The sequence below is a fragment of the Terrapene carolina genome, unplaced genomic scaffold, assembly GCF_002925995.2.
Source record: "Terrapene carolina triunguis isolate 2854851 unplaced genomic scaffold, T_m_triunguis-2.0 Scaffold234, whole genome shotgun sequence".
Classification (NCBI taxonomy): Eukaryota; Metazoa; Chordata; order Testudines; family Emydidae; genus Terrapene; species Terrapene triunguis.
Window position 1 is genome coordinate 17500390 of NW_020664585.1, and position 20301 is coordinate 17520690.

Sequence of the window (20301 nt, forward strand, 5' to 3'; positions counted from 1 at the left end):
ATGAAGCCTGGGAAATTTCAACCCAAAAGAAACGAGTCCAAACTTATGAACAACTGCAAAGAGGCTGTTATTCTGTGTTAGTATATTGCCTAGCACACTGTGACTAGGATATTGCACTAGTGCCTAAAGGCACCTGTAAGCAAGAACGGAAGTTTTAATCCAAATTTAACTAACAGCGATCTAGATATCTAAAAACCATCTGCAGTCTTCAAGTGTTAGACTAACAAGGATCAGAAAAATTCAGTTAAGGCTGACATTTCCCCCACACATCCCCAGAAGCATTTGCTTTTACTCAAATACAACACATGTGGCAATACATAACCTCAAACTGTTCACAGTGATCCATTAATCTTTCAGCGTTTGTAGAACACCCATCATGGTGGCATTTAAGTGCTAAGAATGGAGTAGCAACCTTGACTCCAATTTTCCTAGCTTTTGTCTGTCAAGTCAGACCTTGAATTTTCTTTTAACATAGCTTTTTTAATCTTAAGAAGCTTCAACTGAAACAACCCTTCAATATATACCCGTCATATACTTGTATGTGATTTAAGCAATCTCTAGTGACACCTTAGGAGCCAAGACCTATTGTCTAATACATATTTAAAAAACACCTGTATTTCCTTGGTAGTCTTTAATAGCATCTCTGTTTTGGAAAGTTCCTTTTAGGATTTGTGGGAGGTGGCTGCTAAGTTTCAGCTCAAAACTATTCTTTTATTAAAATATCAAGTGAAAGCGCAGGTTTCTAATGGAAAGTGCAGCAGACCTATAACCAGAACCCAGAAAGCAAGCACTTCTCCAACAGGGGAAGAAAGAAAAAAAAAAATAACCCACAAATTTCTTCTGGCAATTTTAATTTTTTTTTAACAAAAAAATGAAAAAAGCAGTGGAAATGTTTTTTTTTTTTTTTAAAGCAATATATCATCTGATCTGAATTCAGATAAGTGTCTATTAAATGCTATTAAAGTCATCACTGTGATTAACACTATTCAACTGCCAACTCTGCTGAAACAACTCCATGCCAATTACTCATCCTATCAGATCCAACCAGCAGTATCAATTCATTAACACTTCATGGCATTTACTTACAGCAGCAACTGTGTGATATACAGTTCTGTGTACACAGGTTATTGGCTATCTCAGCCTAGTTCCCTTGCATGCAATGTGTTTAGAAGAATTCCACTTATCAGCATGAACCTCTAAGGACACAACAATACTGAGCAAGGTCACAGAAATCACCTAAGATGCTTTTACTCTAATCCCATTCCTGACCCAACACCTCACTATTATAAGACAAGGTTATCACTCTAGTTCTGCCATTTTAAAAGTGTTTTTAATTTCTTCCAGGACTTGATATTTCTCCATAAGAAACTGACATTTGTAGCTGTATTTTCCAGCCCACTTCCTTTTTAAAATAGGCACTAATAACACTTAAACGTGTTCCTGTCTTGCATGCTCTCTTTCATTCCTCTGTCACTGTTAGAGGGTAGATTTTACTTAATTCCCCTTCCCCCACTGTTCTAAAAATTGCTCTGCCTCTATCTAGCTCTCAAAGGTTCTACAAAAAACTACTGTCAAACAGACATTAACAGGCTGTGACAGGAGTCCTTTTCCCTTGAACAACTCTCCTTGTTTACAACCATGAGTTATGAATTTCTGGTCCTTTTGTTTAGGTTAGACCCAGAACATTTGATTTATTAATTTATTTTACATTTCTTTCAAGGACTAAAGAATAAACGTAAAAAGGATTAGAACTGAGCTGTTCAAGCACAAGGGAGACTTGTACCATATCTAAGTATCATGAAAAAAGCAGGTTTTCATCCAACAGAAGATGAAGCTTTTAAGTGTGTGTTGCATTGTTTTTAAAGACTACTGTATTTTAGTGCTTGGTTACTCTAAACTACTTCTTAAAAGGGACACAATCCAACTTGAAATCTAGTCAGATGAAAAGTAGTTTCAGGTACTACATCTGCCCTGAGTCCCTCAGCCAATTTTTGTGGTTTCACATCACTTTCCCCACCTTTACTATTGCTATGTAAAAGACCCCCAAAATCAGGGAAATCTGACTGACTACACAGAGGAAATAGTATATAAATTGCTGTTAAATGCAGAAACAACAGACTGACAAAATAAAGACTATATTCTCCTCCCTGCCCCTGTCTTGCTCAGGTTATAGTAACCTTAACACAAGAAGGTAAAAAAATAAATTTCGGACAAATGTGATTTTTAAGTTGATGGTGCCCCTTTGAACTCTGCTACCAGTATCTAAAGTGTGTCATGTCCAGTACTTCTCTTGATCAGACAATTATACTAGTTTTCTAGTACACTCACGGATGATAGACCCATTTCTATTTCAAGAGCATGTTTAGTCCCTGGAAGCTGAACTTAAGTTCCACAGAAAGATTCTGGGATTCTGCAGCCATTTGTTGAGGCAGACTAGAAATTCTGCAATAGTTTCGTTTAAAGGGAGTTTAAATATGAAAATTAATAGTACAAATAGGGATAGTACTCATTTTAGCTCCCATATCTGAAAAATATCATGTCTTAGTCACTTGATAGTTGGTTAAGATATTCTCACCTGGCAAGGAGCCTCAGTCAGAAGTTTCAGGTGGATTTGTTTAATTTTGGCAGCGTTACCGGGCAGAAGTTTATAACAGAAAGGTAGGACAAATGGGCTTGGCTTTTAAAGTCTGCCTACTTCCCTCCATATCTTTGAAATGCTGGCAGAGTTCTGAAACAAAACAGCAACTTTATGAATCTTCCAAATCTTACACCACCTCTATAAGCTATCCTGGTTTTGACAAAAGTAACAGTGAACCTGAGAGGTCCATAAGACACAGACAGAATGTTCTATTTCTGAATATGGGGACCTGTCTCTTCAAGATGCCAAAATGCACTAGTGGTCACCAAAACCCCTGCAAACAAACCTAAGCCGAAGTTTCTGGGTTGCATCATTCTAGAGGTAGGATATGACAAAGATTCACTGAATTATTCTTATAATCAGGGAAGTCTAAAAAAATTGAACAGCCAGATTTGGCACAAAAAATTCCCTCTGACCTACCACCTTACCTAGCTCACTTGCAGTAAGAGAAAGCTTCTCCCAAGCATTTTAGAAGGGTAGCAAAATTTCTCTTTATAACAGAAAAATAGTTTCAACCTTAACTATGCAGAGGTTACTGCCTTTCCATAATACAATAACAGAGCCATTGTCAGAGTTACTAGGTGGTGGAATATTCCCCCACCCCCTACAAATGGAGTTACCATGTTGAATTGTACCATCTTTTGGGGGTAACCTGACAAATAAATCACTTGGATAATTGAATTATCTTGTGTTAGCTGACAGCTTATCATAGCATGAGCACAATCAGTGCTGCTCTGCCTCCTCGCCCCACCTCATTATTTTAAGGCGGCTATCTGATCAAGCTAAGACAAATCTCAATTTTCCATAGACATTTACTCCCCTTAAAACATTTCCGATTTAAAATATTCAGGGCATTTTAACCAACAGGACTGCTATATGACAACAGTGTGCCAAAGTCAAAAGTGATGTTACAATCCCACCACCTGATGGGCTGCTTTTCCTGTTCAGATACAAAAGTTATAAAATAAATTTGCAATACAGCTCTCAGATCCTGCTAATACAGAAAGCGTCACGGTGATGGGAACAGTGACAGAATCAGACTAGTGGCTCCAGCAGCACTGATCGTGACTGTCATGGGTCTACTACCTGCTAAGCAATGCAATTATATATGCACGCATTCTGCATGCTTGCACCCAGGCATGTTATATACCAGTCACATGGTTCTCTAGCATAATCTCAACTCATCTCCTCAGGAAGTTACTGTATCAAATATATATCATAAATGCAGTATTGCCAAACAGAAAGCAATCAGGAGTCAGGCCTAACATTTTTTTTTTAAATTAAACACTTGGGGTTCTTTTTATTGAACATCTGCACAATGGTATTGGAGCACATAGGGTTTGTTTTCTTCTACAAAACTGAGGGTTGGAAAAAAATTTTAAATGAAATCGAAGATTCTCAGGTAAATAACCTGAGGCCAGCTAGCTGGGGCCTTTAAGAAAACACTAAATATCAGGAGTCTCACAATCAACACAAAGTTTGGCAACACAGAAAAACAAAATGTTCTTGGAACACAGTTCCTGCTCAGTCATTCACAAAAAAATGAAAGAGCTGTAAGTGCATTAAAATATTTATATTAATGAAATAAATCAAATTTTAAAAACATAACTAGAACATGGTCACCTGAATTTGACAGAAAACTAATCTTTCCCATCCTTTACTGAAACATTTAAGGCATTTGAAGGTGGCCAGTTTTTAAAGCCAGACAACAAAAGTGTACATTTTAAAAATCCTAATTATTTAAATAAAAAAACCCACAACAAAATACAGTAACACTGCAAAAAAAGTTCCCACAACCATAACATTCAGTAAATACTCAAAAAGTTTATGAAAAGAAAAAAATAAAATACTTCCCTTTGTTTATAGCAAACCATAAAAAAGGATGTGGCAAGTACAGGGCCTATTGAATTGGCAGAGCATATACACACAATTTCTATGGACCCCTTTCAAACACAGTCAGCAAGTGTCCTCTCTTTTCAGGTTACCAAAGAGCTAATAAAGTGTGTTTGTGTCACAGAAATAATTCACCCTTACTCTAAAGTTAGTCTTTCCATATCAGTCAATTAAATTAATTACCAGATCATGCCAGAAATTAATTAACTACAAATTGCTTCTTCTGTTTGGGATATTCCTAGTTTCCCTCAAGTGTTTCATTTTATTTTCCCCATAAATACAAAAAGTTAAATTGCTCTTTAAAAGGATGAGGTTTATATTACATCACCCTCTTTCACAATGTTGTCTTTGGTACCAAATGATGAAGTTGAGAGGTCTCTGAGGGTATATAAGGAAGAACACAAGATCCCACTCCTAGACACCTGATCCTCTAGAATACTGAACCTGTTCATAAAGATAGTGTGCAGTAAAAAGCTTCTCTTTGATGATGGCTTTCCCCACCCCACCCCAAAATAGGTAACATTACAATTAACTATGTGCATGTTAGCTTTCTGTTTTAAGCACTATTTTAAATTAAAGCAGAACCCAAATGAGCATAATACAAATAAGTATTCTCCTCCATTAGCTTATACGTTCCTTACCACCTCCAGGATAGAGGGACATGAATTGGCAACCTGGCAAACACTTTAAAACTATTTCCAGGGAAGAAGTAGTTGCACAAGTCTTCCAGCCTGCTCAGCTGTTTCAGGGGAAGAGGGGACAATGGATATAGTAAGATGAGCTCTGACATTTTTCTTTGTGGAATTTTGGTCACCTTATTCCTGACATTTTACCCATCCTACTAGAGGCTTCTTCAATGGAAAGAAAATTTCTTTTGTGGAACATATGTGAGTTAAGATTTTGTCGTTGTGTGGCTGTCGCTCTGATTGTTCATCTCAGAGCTGAAAAAGTTAAAGGGTGAATCCTCTGCACCCTCATCAACACTGAGGCTTTTAGGGTCTCTCAAGCAGTCTGCCAAGATGTCTCGGGGATCCCTTAAGAAGACCACCAAGACAGTGATGTTATCACTGGATCCATTTTCTTTTGCTGCAGACACCAGTCTCTCTGCTACCTTGAGACCATCTCCTTTGTTTTGCTTTAAGTGATCTAGGACCAGATCCACCACGTCATATGGTCTGATGGCATCAAAGAATCCATCGCAGGCCAGGAGCAAGTAATCTTCAGAACCTGTCAGCTCAAATGAATTACCATCTGCATTTCCAGAGATATAGGGCTTCTGATATATATCACCTAACAAGAAAAGATACAAATCTGATTACTTTAATATGAGCCATTTTCTCCTCACCAGCCAACTGTTTCTAGGATTCCCCAGCGTTGCAATGGTTTCTTTTAGGGCCAGATCATATCCCCAAGATCCATGCACAGCTCTCTCAATGCCCCATGAAGGAAGGAGATAGTTGGGGGCTACAGAGCCAATGGAGAAGGACTTCAACTCCTAACGATCCCCTGGGATTCATATGGATTTAAGGGCATTTACTGTGTTTTGGGGATGGTACCATGGCTCATTATACCCCTCCTCTAGAACAGAATGATATGAGGAGCTCACCAAGGAAAACCTCAAATTTTCCTCCCTCAGGAAATGCTGGGATACTTTGGGGTTGTTTTTGTTTTTTTTGAGAGAAGTGTGCATCTTGTGAAAGCCTTGGAACGCCAGGGAGGAAGCTTGTTTTCATTAGCGATAAACAGGAATAAGAACATCCCCTTTCATGCAGTACAGTGCCCAAATACTTAATTCAACAGTTTCACCTGTACACATTCATTTCAACACAAGTGAGACAAGCTTACCACTTCTCAATTAAAAAAGATACTGTATAAATGTATGATAACTTGCTTCTGTTCAGCCATTACAATTCTTCATTCACTGCTGCTGCCTAGGGTCTTTTCTCATTTTACTTTAAGTGGCAAGCGTCCAAGAAAGTTCTTTACACAGCATTTGGGAATATTAGCATTTAAATGCTAATGGTCCACTGCTAATGTTTATGTTAGCTATTTGCAGTTTGAAGGATGACACTACAATTTGACTTCTCAAACACAGTGAAGAGAACAACTTGTAGATACTAAAATGGATAAATAAAAAAACCTCTATGGTCAAAAGCTTGTCTCTTTATTTAACAGAAGTTGATCCAATAAGATATTAACTCACCCACCTTATATGGAGATATTCAGACATCCATCAGATCAGAAGACAATATTTGCTCTAGTGTCATGTACAATATACTCTGCGAGCTTGTTGGGCTTTCATTTGCAACATGCTACGTTATCATAGATGTTTCAAAGAAGGAATTGAACTAGTTTTATTTTTTCCTTCAAAAACTGATAAGGGTTGTGCTGACCAAGCAATTTAATACTCCATTATTCAAGCAATTACAATAATAGAAGCAATTTACTCTTTGGCCCAAGCTGGGCAAACACTATAATCTCTTTATTAATAAATGGTTGTCTACTTAATTCAGCCCCAGGATTTTTTAGATTATGTGTTTAAGGATAATTCAATTTTGACTAACTTAGATGGCCTTACTTACCAATAGCCCTGGAAACAGCAAGGGTTCCATTGACCCGCCAGCAGTCCATGTAGGTCACACAGCCACCTAGGGCTTCTATACGCATTCTCTCATCCTAGAAGAAAGAAGCACATCAACTCTTTATACTAAGAGCATATCCTAGATCTCACTAAATTCACTGCTAGCCAGTGTTGCAGAGAAAAATCTTAAATCCCTTCAACTTGTATACTTATAGTAGGATGCAAACAGCTTTATATTTTTAAATAAATGGGAATCAATAGTGTTCAGAGAAAAATGTGCTTATTAAAAAAAACAAAACAGTCTTATTGCAATGTTCAGTTGAGTATACATGAACAAGACAAGACATCTTCCCTATGACTGCATCATTGCTTTTCGTGAAACAAAAGGGAAGAATCCCTGTCTAGGTCATTTCTATAGGAACAAACTAGCAATATCCCCATCACTGTGCAAATATTTAAGATTGTGAATGGAAGTAGGAAGAAAAGGATAATTGTAAAGCTAAGGTTTTTAGATGTACAAATAAAAAGTGCATTTAGAGGCAAATTTCATTTTCATTAATATAATCCATATTCCTCAAGCCCTACAAAAACTTTTATATTGTTCATACTATAAAGAAGAAGGTTCATGCAATGCCACCCCTAAAAACTTGCGACTGCCTTTTCAGTTTGTACATAAATCAGTTTAGTTATATTTGACCTACTTTAGTAAAAAGAAATGTAAGATTAATTAAGCCAGTTATGATACTAGAGTATTACTGCTTTTTGAACGATGCTATTATGTAAGTCGGGTCTGAAATTAAAACGTTTATTTACTAACTCAATGGTGACTTTAAAAAAAATCAGTTACTTTTATTAACAAAAGTCTCGCAGTTGTAGATTTTTCATGGTTGCTATGTATGCAAAATTCCATAGTACTACAGTTTTCACAAGGTTCTTTTTATTTTTTTTAAGGGCATTCCCAACTGAGAGTACAGATCAAGTCTGTTCTTCAGCACAACCCTTTTTTCCTTTGGAAAAACATGCATTGAGAACACACAACTAGACAGGAGAAAGGCAAGACTGACACATCATAACTATGCTCCATAGCCATCCAACTTAAAAGGGATGAAATCACTGAGAAGTGGCTCCATCTAGTCCTGCTAGAGACTTTACATTTAATAGCTGTAAATCATGACCACTTAACTTCTAACAGATGGTATCCTCATCCATTGCAAGGATGAGATCAGCCACCAATACCATCAGCTCAGTTTGTCATTCTAGTTATAGACTTGCATATGTGCCACACTCCAGGGAATCTAGAGATTCCAAATAGTTCCAAAGCTACCTAGAGACCTTTTTTATAAACTGTCTACAAAGAGAGCAGTTCAGTGTCAGCTGGTAGTTGGCCAGGTCTTCATTTAAAGAGATTCAGTGAGCCAAAAGTAAATTAAATTACAGCCATCAGAGGAGAGAGCCAAAGAAAACAGGCTTACTTCTCTTTCAGGTTTGTGAGGTTCCATCAGGGTCACAGCTTTTCCCTGCTGCACCAACATTACCTGGGAGTCTCCAACCCAGGCTATGTGTAACCTGTTCCCTACAATTAAGGCAGATACACCTGTTGTACCACTCCGCAGCCTCTACAAAGGGAAACAGAGCAGTGCAAGTTAAACTGCAGTTTAACATCATAACATTGTAAATTAGGGTTAAGGCTACGTTTATGTCACGGAGGTAATGGAAGTCACGGAATCCATGACTCCCAGAGACCTCCGTGACATTCTCTGCTTCAGCCCCAGGGGCTGCGGGACTCTGGAGCTGGCAGCCAGCAGGGCCATGGCAGGGTTCCAGCAACAGGCAGCCCCCTGCAAGGTTCCAGCGACAGGTGACAGACTCCTGAGGGGGCCCTCGTCAGGGTTCCAGTGATGGGTGACAGCCTCGAGTGAGGGAGTGGGACGCCTCAGGAGAGAGGCTGGGGGTGTCCCGTTTTCTCTTTGGGAAATATGGTCACTCTGCAGTTCTCAGATGCCATGGGCAGAGGGGGAACTGTCCCCACAGCTCCCAGCCACCACGGTGGCAGGGGAAACCATGGAGCCGCAGCAGCAAAAGTCACAGACCGGTCACGGCTTCCATGAATTTTTGTTTATTGCCCGTGACCGGTCTGTGACTTTTACTAAAAATAACCATGACAAAATCTTAACCTTAATTAGGGTTAATTAAAGCGTGTTAACTATGCAGCAATTTAGACCTTTGTGAATGGCAATCCACTGAATAAAAGGTGCAGACATAAGAGAAAACACAGGGTTAGAAGAAACTCTATTTTAGCATTCAAGTGTCTGCACTGCTATAGTTATGCTCTTCACCTCGTCTTCGCTAACTCCAGCGTTAGCTTCAAAGGGCCCAGAACCATTTGGTTATTTGGGTTTTTCTGAAAAGCAGAGGAATCAGTTTGATTTTAACTTCAGCAGCAAGAACCTTTTCAGTACTGAACGTGACTTTTCTTCCCCATACAAACAGATGTAGCCACCCTATCTCTGCCTTCCTAGCGGCAGTGAAAAATATTCTCAGGGTGAGCATTTCTTCACTGTTGTATTACAGTCCATTATAAAAAGCCATCCTTGTTGCACTTTGAATGGTCAAGTTTCAATGCTGCTGCTATAAAGATGGAAGAGTGTCCTTCATTTGACCTTTACCACTTTTAGTTCCTTTACAATACTTCGAACTCAAGAACCTAGTTTAACTCATTTTTAAAATCTCTCATCCTCCAGTTATCTTGCCATGCACGGACTTCACTCTCCCAAATATGGGGAAAGGAGGAAGAGAAAGGTCAGTGATGGTGCTAGTGGAACCAGCCTTAAGAAAATAAATACAAAGATTTTATTTGCCTCTGTATTAAATTATGCAGATACAATTGGGGCTAGCCTTCCCCGCCCCCCCAGGGAAGCAACTCTTTGTTGCCTGTATATTCCCTGAGGTTAAGGATCCTGAAATAGCACTAACTCCTCACTTCAAAGTTTCCATCTCCCTGAACTTGCAGGCACTGGTTCTTATGAGAAGGGAGAATTTAATTTGACCAATGAAATACTTTCCACTTAGGATATTTGGCAAACAAATCAGAATGAATTCAAAGTCTAACTGTATGAGATCAAAATTCTCTGCATAACACCATTCCTTTTTACTGTCACCCAAGCAATTCTCCAACTGCTTAACTACAAGGGAATCTGGCTCTACATTAGGGTTGCCAATTTTGATTGGATGTATTCCTGGAGGTTTCATCACATGACAAGCTTTATGTCCTGGAGGGTTGGCAACCCTACTCTACGCACTCACCTCTCTTTCAGCTTTGAAAAGAAACATTTCATCAGTTTGCTGGAAAGAGCCTTTCAAGGCCTCAGTTGGGTTCTTAAGAATCTCCTTGTGTAATGCAACATTTATGTGCAAATGAGTTGCTGCATAATTGGCGGCATCCACTCCACCATGGCCATCAAATACAGCGAAGTATGCTCGATCAACGTCATCCTTTTGGCAGGAGGGAGAGACAAAGAGTTCATAAATAAAAGTCAATTGCCAGATTTTATGCAAGCATTTCAGTGAAAGAATGTGTGCACATATGTATGAGAGAGCACAAGCGTGTACATAGACACAATGCTATGCAAATACACTGAGAGCCACAAACACCATGATCTTCCCTGGGAAAAGAAAGTAAGGTGGCATGATCTAGCAAACTGACTTGGAGAGTAGGAATTAGGATGCCTGTATTTTACTCTGAGCTTTCCCACTAACTGTGTGTAACCTCGGGTAATTTGCATCAGTTTAACAATGTGTAAAATAGATAGAATATGCATCTCATGGGGGTATGTGTTATTTTTCTTTGCTCCTTGTTGATCACTGACCAGATTTTTGAAAAGGAATAGGAATTGAGAAGGCAGATTGGAAGGTTGTGTGGTTCCATTATATCTTTAGTAAGCATCCCTGAATTCTCAACCAAAATGCTATTTTTCACCTTTACATCATCAATTCTCTCACAAAATATAGCAACAGCCCCCACTCCCAAAGTGAGTTATTTTCCCTCTCTCACCCTTGTGGTGGGAGCATATCAATGTCACAAAAAACTGCTATATAGCTAGCCCAAATACACAGATCCAGTAGGTCTCTGCTCCAGTACAGACCTGATAAAAGGACTGCTGTCAGTAAATCCTTAGTAGCACCTCCCAAAAGTGCTCACTTTGTGATACTAGGACACGAGTGTTTCACAAGGGGTATTTGAATGCTAGAACTGACCTCTCCTGGCCCCAGAGACTTACCGACAAGCCAAAGAGCTGATTGAATTCTGGGAGAGAAACATGTCTGTCCTCCATTTTCCGGCGGATGTTGCGGATGGCATGGCTGGAAATAAGCAGGAAGCGCTTCAGTGACTTCAGGGATGGCAGTTGCTTCTGCCATTCACAGCAGATGTCTCGCAGCTTATTAAAGAAACAGCGCTGCAAAGAGCCTCCATCCAGCACTGATGGCAGAGAGACAGTAGGTGACTTAGTTGTATGTTTGGGAAAAGGAGGAGGAAAACAAATGATGATATTCAAACCCAATATCCTCTCTCCTACTTACCCCTCACTTGTCTTTTCCTACAAATTTCCTTCCCTAGGACTACATGCATTCTCTCAACATATTCTGCCTGTACTAGCCTCTGACTTGGAGCCAAAGTTCTATCTCTCCCTTTAATCCACTGGTTTTAGACACAAGAGTGCCTATGGATACACAGAACACTCCCTCCAAAAGTCACTCCATTGGGACACTATGAAAAAAGAAGGAACAAGTATATATTATTATGCTTGGCCCATACGCTTCTGAGTCAAACCCCTCTTGAGAATCACAGGCAAAAAGTTCTGACCCAACAGTACAGTATTATGGACAAGAGGATCTTTCAGTCACCCAGTTTATTAAATAGTTATTACCTCTGAAGTTCATCGTGTTATCAAATGGCTGACAGTTCTCCAGGGCAATAGACCACTTAAGGTCACAACGAGGATCAAAGTCAGTTTAGTAGATTAGACATAAAAGATTCAGTACTGGGAACTGTGAGTGCAATGTATTGTGCATACTGGTGGAAGTGTATCCGTTTATAAAGAAAATTAGATGCAGATCAGAAAACTCTAAGACTGTGCACAGGGCTGCTGTCTTGACACAGGTCACAAATATTAGTCTGGGTTAGACCTGGGTTATGTGCAGTTGAATTATAGTCACTGAAAACAATGGATACACACAGAATGTATAACTTGAGGGATCAACTGGGTAGTAGCCCAGTATAATCAGACTGCAGAAGTATTTAAACTGTTGTCTTCTTCAATCATTTTCACACAGAGAGTGAACTAACAGATGTTAAAAGCATGAGGGACAGAAGACCATCTCTGCCACATCACTGCTTTGCCATTACAGAGCAGAATCACAACACCCATAGAGAGCAACATGAAAAGTACTAGCCAGACACTCAAATCCTTTCCTGGACTCATCTCAAATTTCATTAATCCCAGCATTCAGTCTGGTGAGCAATAAGCTGTGATATTTGTGATAATTTCTAGCTTAGTAATGCAGGGTCTCTCAAGTAGGCTGAAATTTTAAGTTTGCTGTCCAAGTAAAAACCATCACCCAATGCTAAATCAACTTGCTTAAAGGGTGAGTAGAGCATCTATACAGCTAAAGCAATTAACTATCACAGATCTTCCTACTTTACAGCATTGAAATTCTTTACTGGGTAAACTACCGTCTCAATTTCTATATTATAGCAACTCTTGCTAGCACTAAGAATGTCTCAGCATTAACTCCAGTTTCTCAAGCACGTTCTCTCATCCATGGTACTGGATGTCCAGTTTCAGATACTTTCTTGCACCCTGAAAATGAAAAGAGCTTTAATTTAATGCACCAAATTTTGGCAAGTGGTCGGTCTATGATATAATCACTTTTGATTTACTTATTTTTAGAAATTTTAAATAGGCAAGATATATTTAATTCTGATAAATGCACTCACCACATATGCAGCTATTTTTAAATTGAGAAGATCAATTTAGATGCTGGTCTACATATGCTGGTTAATATAGTCTAAATATGCATACCATTACACACCATAATGCCTGTGAGACACATTTCCTTAACCAGACATTTAAACAGTATGGTGATATTGTGTCAAGTTTTTAAAATTAGTTTGAAGTCTATTTTCATGAAAGATCAATGGTATTCTAGTCTATCATGGCAAGTTTCATCTCAAGACAAAAATTTCTCTTTTAAAAGATTAAAGTATATCCTAGAAAAATCAACAAAGTTATTTAATATTTGTATTATAATAGTACTTATGGGAATCAGTGAGGAGCGAGGCCCCTTTGTGCTAGGCACTGTATAAACAGAGTGAAAGATGGCTCCTGCTCTACAGTTAAGGCAACTGAAAAGTAGGGCAAGGGAAACCATAATAAAAACACACATATACATAGTTCAGATATGTGCTTAGCTGGATGTTTTCAAGTGCTATATTTCCCCCCCATCCCCTCATACTCTAGCATAGTTGCTTGCGTCCTTTTTGCTTTCTGTCCATATTCTTTCCACAACTCCTATTTTTTCTGTCCCTTTGTATCTTGTCTCATTTCTCTTTTTTCAGTGATTTTTGTTCTGGTTTTGCTTTATATTTTTCCATTCTTGTTTTTATTCTTTATGTAAGTTTTAAGCAGTCTGTGAACTCCATGCCATGGTTAGCGGACAGTTTTTTTAAAATGATTTACAAGCTAAATTTTGAGTAAAAAGTTACTTGGAAACCAATGTTTGGAAAAGATAATATGATGACATTAACGATGTGTTTTTCATAACTTTTCTACTTAAATAAAAAGTAAAGGTTATGTTAATAAATAATGTAGGATGATATACATTTATTGAATTATGATATTTAAACTTGAAGAATTGCTGAATAGTAAAAATAAGGGTTACATTTCATTAATCAAACGATTAACACTAAATTATGTGTAGTGAACAAGCTTAGACAGGCCAGGGTAATACTTATATTAAGGCTATAGCTTAGCTTTTGCTTGACATGAGTTGTCTTGCCAATTTCTCTCTTATGTAGGCTTACTTAAATAATACTCATAGCTGACAGCACAAAGGTGATTTGTTCATGGAATGTATTGTGTTGAAGATAAAATGTAATGCTAAAAAAAATCCCTATGTTGAGGAAAAACAGTAGTACAGTGACAAGGAGACATGACAAAAATAGCGTAGACAGCAAAAGTTATGTTAATTGAAGCTTGCACATGTGTATTGCACAGGTTACACAAGACTCAATGCTCAATGTTGACTGGAAGAAAGGTAATAAATAGGTCATGTGGAAAGGTATTAAAAAAACAAAACAAAAAACAAGCAAACCAGGGACCAAGTAGGAGAATGCTGGACCAGACACTGAGAAGACCATCATGAAGTGTCTAAGAGCAACCCAGAACACTGGAACTCAGTAACTTGGGCCCTCAGCTGTTCCATCTTATCTACTTATTATCTGCCAAATATACGATCAGAAACTATAAATAAATCATTGTCTGAAAATTTATAAATAAAGGCAAAACTGAGTGGACTTGTGCCTCCATTTCCTACCTTACACCACACTGCTCTGACTAACAAAATTTTTGCAAGGTCATCTTCAAAAAGGTAGGTTTTGTTGGTTTGCCTTTCGGTTTTTGGAATTTCTTTTAGTGCTATAAGAATGACCCTTGTTTAAAACATTTAAGCTTGCTTTTCTAGCCTACATAGGGCCACAATGACCTAGATCTCTGGTTCTCACTCAGTGACATGCACTACACTGGTGAAATCACATTGGCTACAGAACTCTAACCTCCACACACCCTATCCCCAAAAGAAAGAAACCCACATCTAGAATCCAATCAAGGGGATACAAATATTGAGCCACACTTTCACCTTGAGTACCTAGGGCACAAATTGCATCTCCTTAACCTTGTGTGGCAGTTGCTTTGGAAAGTAGATTATCCTGGAGGGTGGTAATCAGCAGTATCATGACCATACTGCCCTGAGGATTCTAACTGGTGAAGGCAGCTTTAAATTCCAGCCAGGCTCTATAGGAACCCCGCTGGCAGAGGCTGCCTGGGAATTGTGCTGGTCCCATCTCTTACTAACTGGTTTTACCTACTTTGGGAGCTGTAGCAGTCAACTCTTCCCTCCTCCCACCAAAAAACAGGAAGCATGGGCAATTCGCACCACTGTGTCCCCCTCTAGGCAACCTTCTGTTGGCACAGTCAGAATACAAAAGGATTAAATCCAATGAATCAGAAAACAGCAGCAGTCTATATGCAGTGAGTGAATACTTATGATTACTAGTGCTTTATCCGTCATGGGCCATTTTGCCATCCTTACTCACATCGAGTATTCTAAGTAGTTCTATTTAAATCAATGGGACTGCTCTCAGAGAAAGGTATTACTCAAGTAAGTAAGAATGGCAGAAGCTAGGCCTACGAGACTGAAAATTTATGAAAGGCTTATGAGGCATCCACAATGTCATCTAGGATATTGTGGGAATGAACAAGCCAGTTTCATAAAGAAATGCTTGCAGCTATTGAGAAATGATCACAATTCTAAGGGTATGCCTTCAAGACCCGCCGTATCGGCAGGTAGCAATCGATTTATCTGGGATCGATATATCGCATCTCATTAAGACGCGATATATTGATCCCCGAACGCGCTCACCGTCAACTCCGGAACTCCACCAGAGCGAGCGGCAGTAGCGCAGTCAACGGGGGAGCAGCGGCCGTCGATCCCGCACCATGTGGACCCCAGGTAATTCGATCTTAGATACTTTGACTTCAGCTACGCTATTCGCGTAGCTGAAGTTGCGTATCTTAGATCTATCCCCTCCCAGTGTAGACCAGCCCTAAGTAGCTCAGCCTTCCGTAAGGACCTGCAGTTTTCAAGTATCCCAGGAGATGGAGCCAATTTACTATCAGCTCAATTCTGAGAAAGCAAACTGGGTTGGCCTATGAATGAAAAATGTTTCCTGAATCTGTGGGACTAAAAACCTGCTAAATGTCTTGAGAAGACTGTGTTTAAAAAGAATTTTGTTTATATTTCCTGCACTTCCCTTCCCACATTCTCTATTAAAGTCTACCACCACATAATTTTTCTATACTCTGGAGGAGGAGAGTTAGCACTCGCTATTTAGGTCTTGGCCAATTTGATTGAAATCAGCTCTTTGCATATAAAGAGGGGGAGTGATAACAGTCTACAAACACATGAAGTCTGTACACATCAAGGAGGGAGAGAAAATATTTAGGGAGCTGTAAAGGATACAGCCAAGAATTACGGGATGAAATTAAGAAAGAAAATTTAAGCTGAATATTGGAAAAGATTTCTGGACAATGAAATCTAATGGCCAGTGGATTAGTTTTGCAAGGTAAGAAGTGGAAGCCCCATCCTGTAGGACTTTTAAAAACAGATTGGAGAATGTGTGTAACAGGAAATAACGTTCACTGTCTGGGATGGACTAGATTACCCAAGAGATTATTTCCATTTCTAGCTTCGGATTCCTGCAGCATCCGACCCTCACTCTCACTCCAAATCAAATGGTAAAAGGAGGTTTGGTAAGGCTTAAAGTTAAAAATTCTAGTGAATAAATGGATGGAACTGGTTGTTACACAGTGCTCAAACAGTGCGCAACTGTCTGTTCCCTACCCCAATGTCAGCTGGTTGTGAGGAAATGGAGGCACCAGGTAGAAGGTCCAAGAACAGTTCTCCACCAATCATCACGTGGTCCTTACAGTACTGATGATCTTATAGAATCATAGAAGATTAGGGTTGGAAGAGACCTGAGGAGGTCATCTAGTCCAACCCCCTCTCAAAGCAGGACCAACCCCAACTAAATCATCCCAGCCAGGGCTTTGTCAAAACGGGCCTTAAAAACCTCTAAGGATGGAGATTCCACCACCTCCCTAGGTAACCCATTCCAGTGCTTCACCACCCTCCTAGTGAAACAGTTTTTCCTACTATCCAACCTAAACCTCCCTCACTGCAACTTGAGACCATTGCTCCTGGTTCTGTCATCTGCCACCACTGAGGACAGCCTAACTCCATCCTCTTTGGAACCTCCCTTCAGGTAGTTGTTTCACCAAATGTAAAGGCCTGGAATTTTGACACTTGCAGGCTCAAGCGTGACCATAGGTACTGTCATCTTGATCCTGAGTGTGGGCAGAGATGCTCACAGATTTAAATGGGTTGCACTTACGATGTTTAATGTAGCTGCATTGTAGAGACCCCACTGATTCCAGTGTGGGCTGAAAAGGCACATTAATAGACTACCATTCGCTAATCATTGAAAAGGTTACTCATGTAAAGAAACAAATGCACTTCAAAATTACAAAAGGTTAACAACTCAAGAAAGACTGAATCAACTCTTCACAGAAGTCTCTTCATTTAGCAACAGAGCTAGAGCGAAGTTACTCCTTCCAATGTGACTCAACTCTGATTTTCAGGAAGTAGGTTGCTTGGCATTTTCTGAAAATCACATCCCTTTGCTGGGCACCCCAAATCACTAATCAGTTTTGAAAGTCTTGGTCCAGGTCTCCAGACTCCATGCTTGCCCCTCGACCACAAAGCCATCCTTCATCCCACATTCTGTAGCGTGATGAAAGCTCTGCTCCTATTGGCTTGCCAAAATATCCCACCAGGTATTCCAGGAAGTATTTCAAACTACAAGTGTTCCAGCAGACACCCTGTGGAAATCCACAGAGGGATATTATACTTACAGGTGAACTTCCCCTGGTCTCCTTCTTCCTCCTCTTCCACACTCTGCTTCTTAAAAACAGAAAGATCAGTCTGTAGCACCTCATCAATTGCAGCGTGGATCAAAGATGCTGCAAGAAGAGGCGGTGCATCCCTGATGTGAAGAAAAGAAAAAAAAAGAAATATATTGTATTAAATTTAAACTGAACCGTGGCCTTCCTGAAGTCAGCAACCTCATGGCTCAAAAAGTTAGAAAGCTCCAGCAGCTACGAATAATTGTGACTCCTGGTCAAGGATGTAACTTTAACAGTCTCCAGAGACCACTGAAAATAAGTGTCACACTTTATTATTACCAGTATTTGTAGTATACAAAGACCTTTATAAATCTCTAAACTCAGTTTAGACTCAAAGACAGCAGTTCCCTTGAGAACACAGGTGCAAGAAGTGTGATTTCGAACTGCTGCCTCATCTTTACTCTTTCAATCACAGACTAAATCTTGTGCTCTTGCATTCTGTGATGGGAACTGTTACTTACAGAGCCTTGTTAGGACTGAGCTCAGGCACTTTGCTTCTCTCACTGTGTGCCATGTCTTATTTATTTATTTATTTTTAAACAGATATGATAGGAGTTATTCACCTTCCCACCCCCAATACTCATTTCTTTTGGTGGGTTTTTGCTAATTTCTTCCTTGAAAAGTGGATAATTATCCATTGTGTTATTACAAAGCATATTAGAATCCCAGTATATGGTATGTGCACACCACTAAACACATAGCATCCAGAGCTCCAATACACTTTGGAAGGGTGAAGGGAAAGGTGACTGAATTTTTGTGCAAAGAGAAAGTGTAACATCTTAGCACAGCATAGGTCAGAGAGAGGTTGGAATGTTTTGCCTCGAGCATTACAGTCCCCAGGTTCTCCTGAGCTGAGGATCCACAAAACCAGGGCAGAGAGGAACTGAAAAAAGTGTCCATTGTGTCCACTGTGGATTAGGCTTTGAACAGATATAGTACATGCACAGTGAGTATTGTATGATACACACAAGAGACTCATGATAAGGCTTTAAATAATGAATTTGCAGATTCAAGGCAAGCCTGTTCCAACTTTAAAGTTGTGTGACTGCAAAATAATCCTTTCATATGTAATATATCTGTGTAGCAGGCATCAAGAATTCACGGCTGAGGATCTCTGGGAGGAGAGGCAGTGAAATAAAAACAAGAATACTGGGAACGAAGAAGTTCATGAACACAGGACTTCAAACATGGCTCTGAATATCCACAGGATATTAACACTGCATCCAAAGAAGTAAAACGGTAAGCCATCTGGATCAGGTCAAGGACAGGTTTGGGTGGGAGCGGGGTTTCCTGGAAAGAGTTTGGAAAGGCCTGCATAAATTGGCTGGCTTTAACGTAATAAATACTCTATAAAGATTCAACCCCCCATTTTCAAATCTTAAAAGAACATTTATAGTTCCTAGTGATGTTAAGAGCTCAAATGTACAGTAAAAGCTATTTTATCCAGCACTTCACCAACCGGAAATGTCTATAAACCAGCATTTCTGATCTTGATCTGGTTTATAGTCCGGTTGGCGCAGGGCCAGAAAGGAGTTGAGGCGCAGGAGACCTGGGGCGCGAGGTCCCATAGCCGGGGGTGCTCACCTCAGGCGGCTCCCCACAAGCGGCAACCTGTCCCGGCTGCTCCTAGGTGGAGGTGCAGCAAGCAGCTCTGCGCACTGCCTCTGCCCGCAGGCGCCACCCCTGCAGCTCCCATTGACTGTGGGGTTCCTGGCCAGCGGGAGATGCAGAGCCAGCGCTCAGGGTGGGGGCAGTGTGCAGAGCTGCCTGCCACACCTCTGCCTAGGAGCTGCTGGGACAGGTTGCCACTTGCGGGGAACTGCCAGAGGTGAGCACTCCCTTGATCCGGCACCCCGAGCCCCCTCCTGCACCCAAACTTCCTTCCTTTTATTTAACTGGCATTTTTCACCTACCAGCACCCCCCATTCACCCAACATGCCAGAGAAAACAGCTTTTACTGTATTTAAAAAATCCTTGCTGAAAGAAAGATAGACTTTGTCAAGCATTCATGGCCACATGTGCCTCCTGCTACAGCAAACAGAAATCTTCCTGCAGGTCAGCTGGCTGCTAATATAGAAGATTGTTTTATGCAATGTTCTGTAGCAGGGATGTCCTATTTTAGTTTGAGAGTGACTTCAGTACTCCAAAACCACACAGAAGCGTATTTGCAGTCCTCCTTTCATTTCAAAGCACTGGAAAACCAGAAGCTACTTTGCCATTTCTTTTAGTGCATGGTTAAGCCTGAAAAGGTCTTTGTTTTCCTATTCAATCCAAACAGACAAAAGCAAATCACAACTGCTTACTAGAAATATGCTAGCATGACTGCGCTGACGAAATGGACAACTCGAAGATTTAAGACCACCTTGCAAATGAGAAACACAGTCAACCTA

The 20301-nt window shown here is 40.0% G+C and overlaps 1 protein-coding gene across 1 annotated transcript in view; it reads right to left on the minus strand.

The window, feature by feature from the left end:
• Positions 1-1138: 1138 nt before the first annotated feature.
• Positions 1139-20301, minus strand: part of PPM1F (protein phosphatase, Mg2+/Mn2+ dependent 1F) — a 30074-nt gene continuing 10911 nt past the window's right edge. The window contains exons 2-7 of the mRNA XM_026656873.2: positions 17861-17991; positions 11390-11589; positions 10416-10604; positions 8585-8728; positions 7114-7207; positions 1139-5821 (exon numbers count right to left, since the gene is read on the minus strand). Coding sequence (XP_026512658.1) covers positions 5424-5821; positions 7114-7207; positions 8585-8728; positions 10416-10604; positions 11390-11589; positions 17861-17991 — 1156 coding nt within the window. The 3' untranslated portion in view covers positions 1139-5423. The remainder of the gene's footprint in view (positions 5822-7113; positions 7208-8584; positions 8729-10415; positions 10605-11389; positions 11590-17860; positions 17992-20301) is intronic.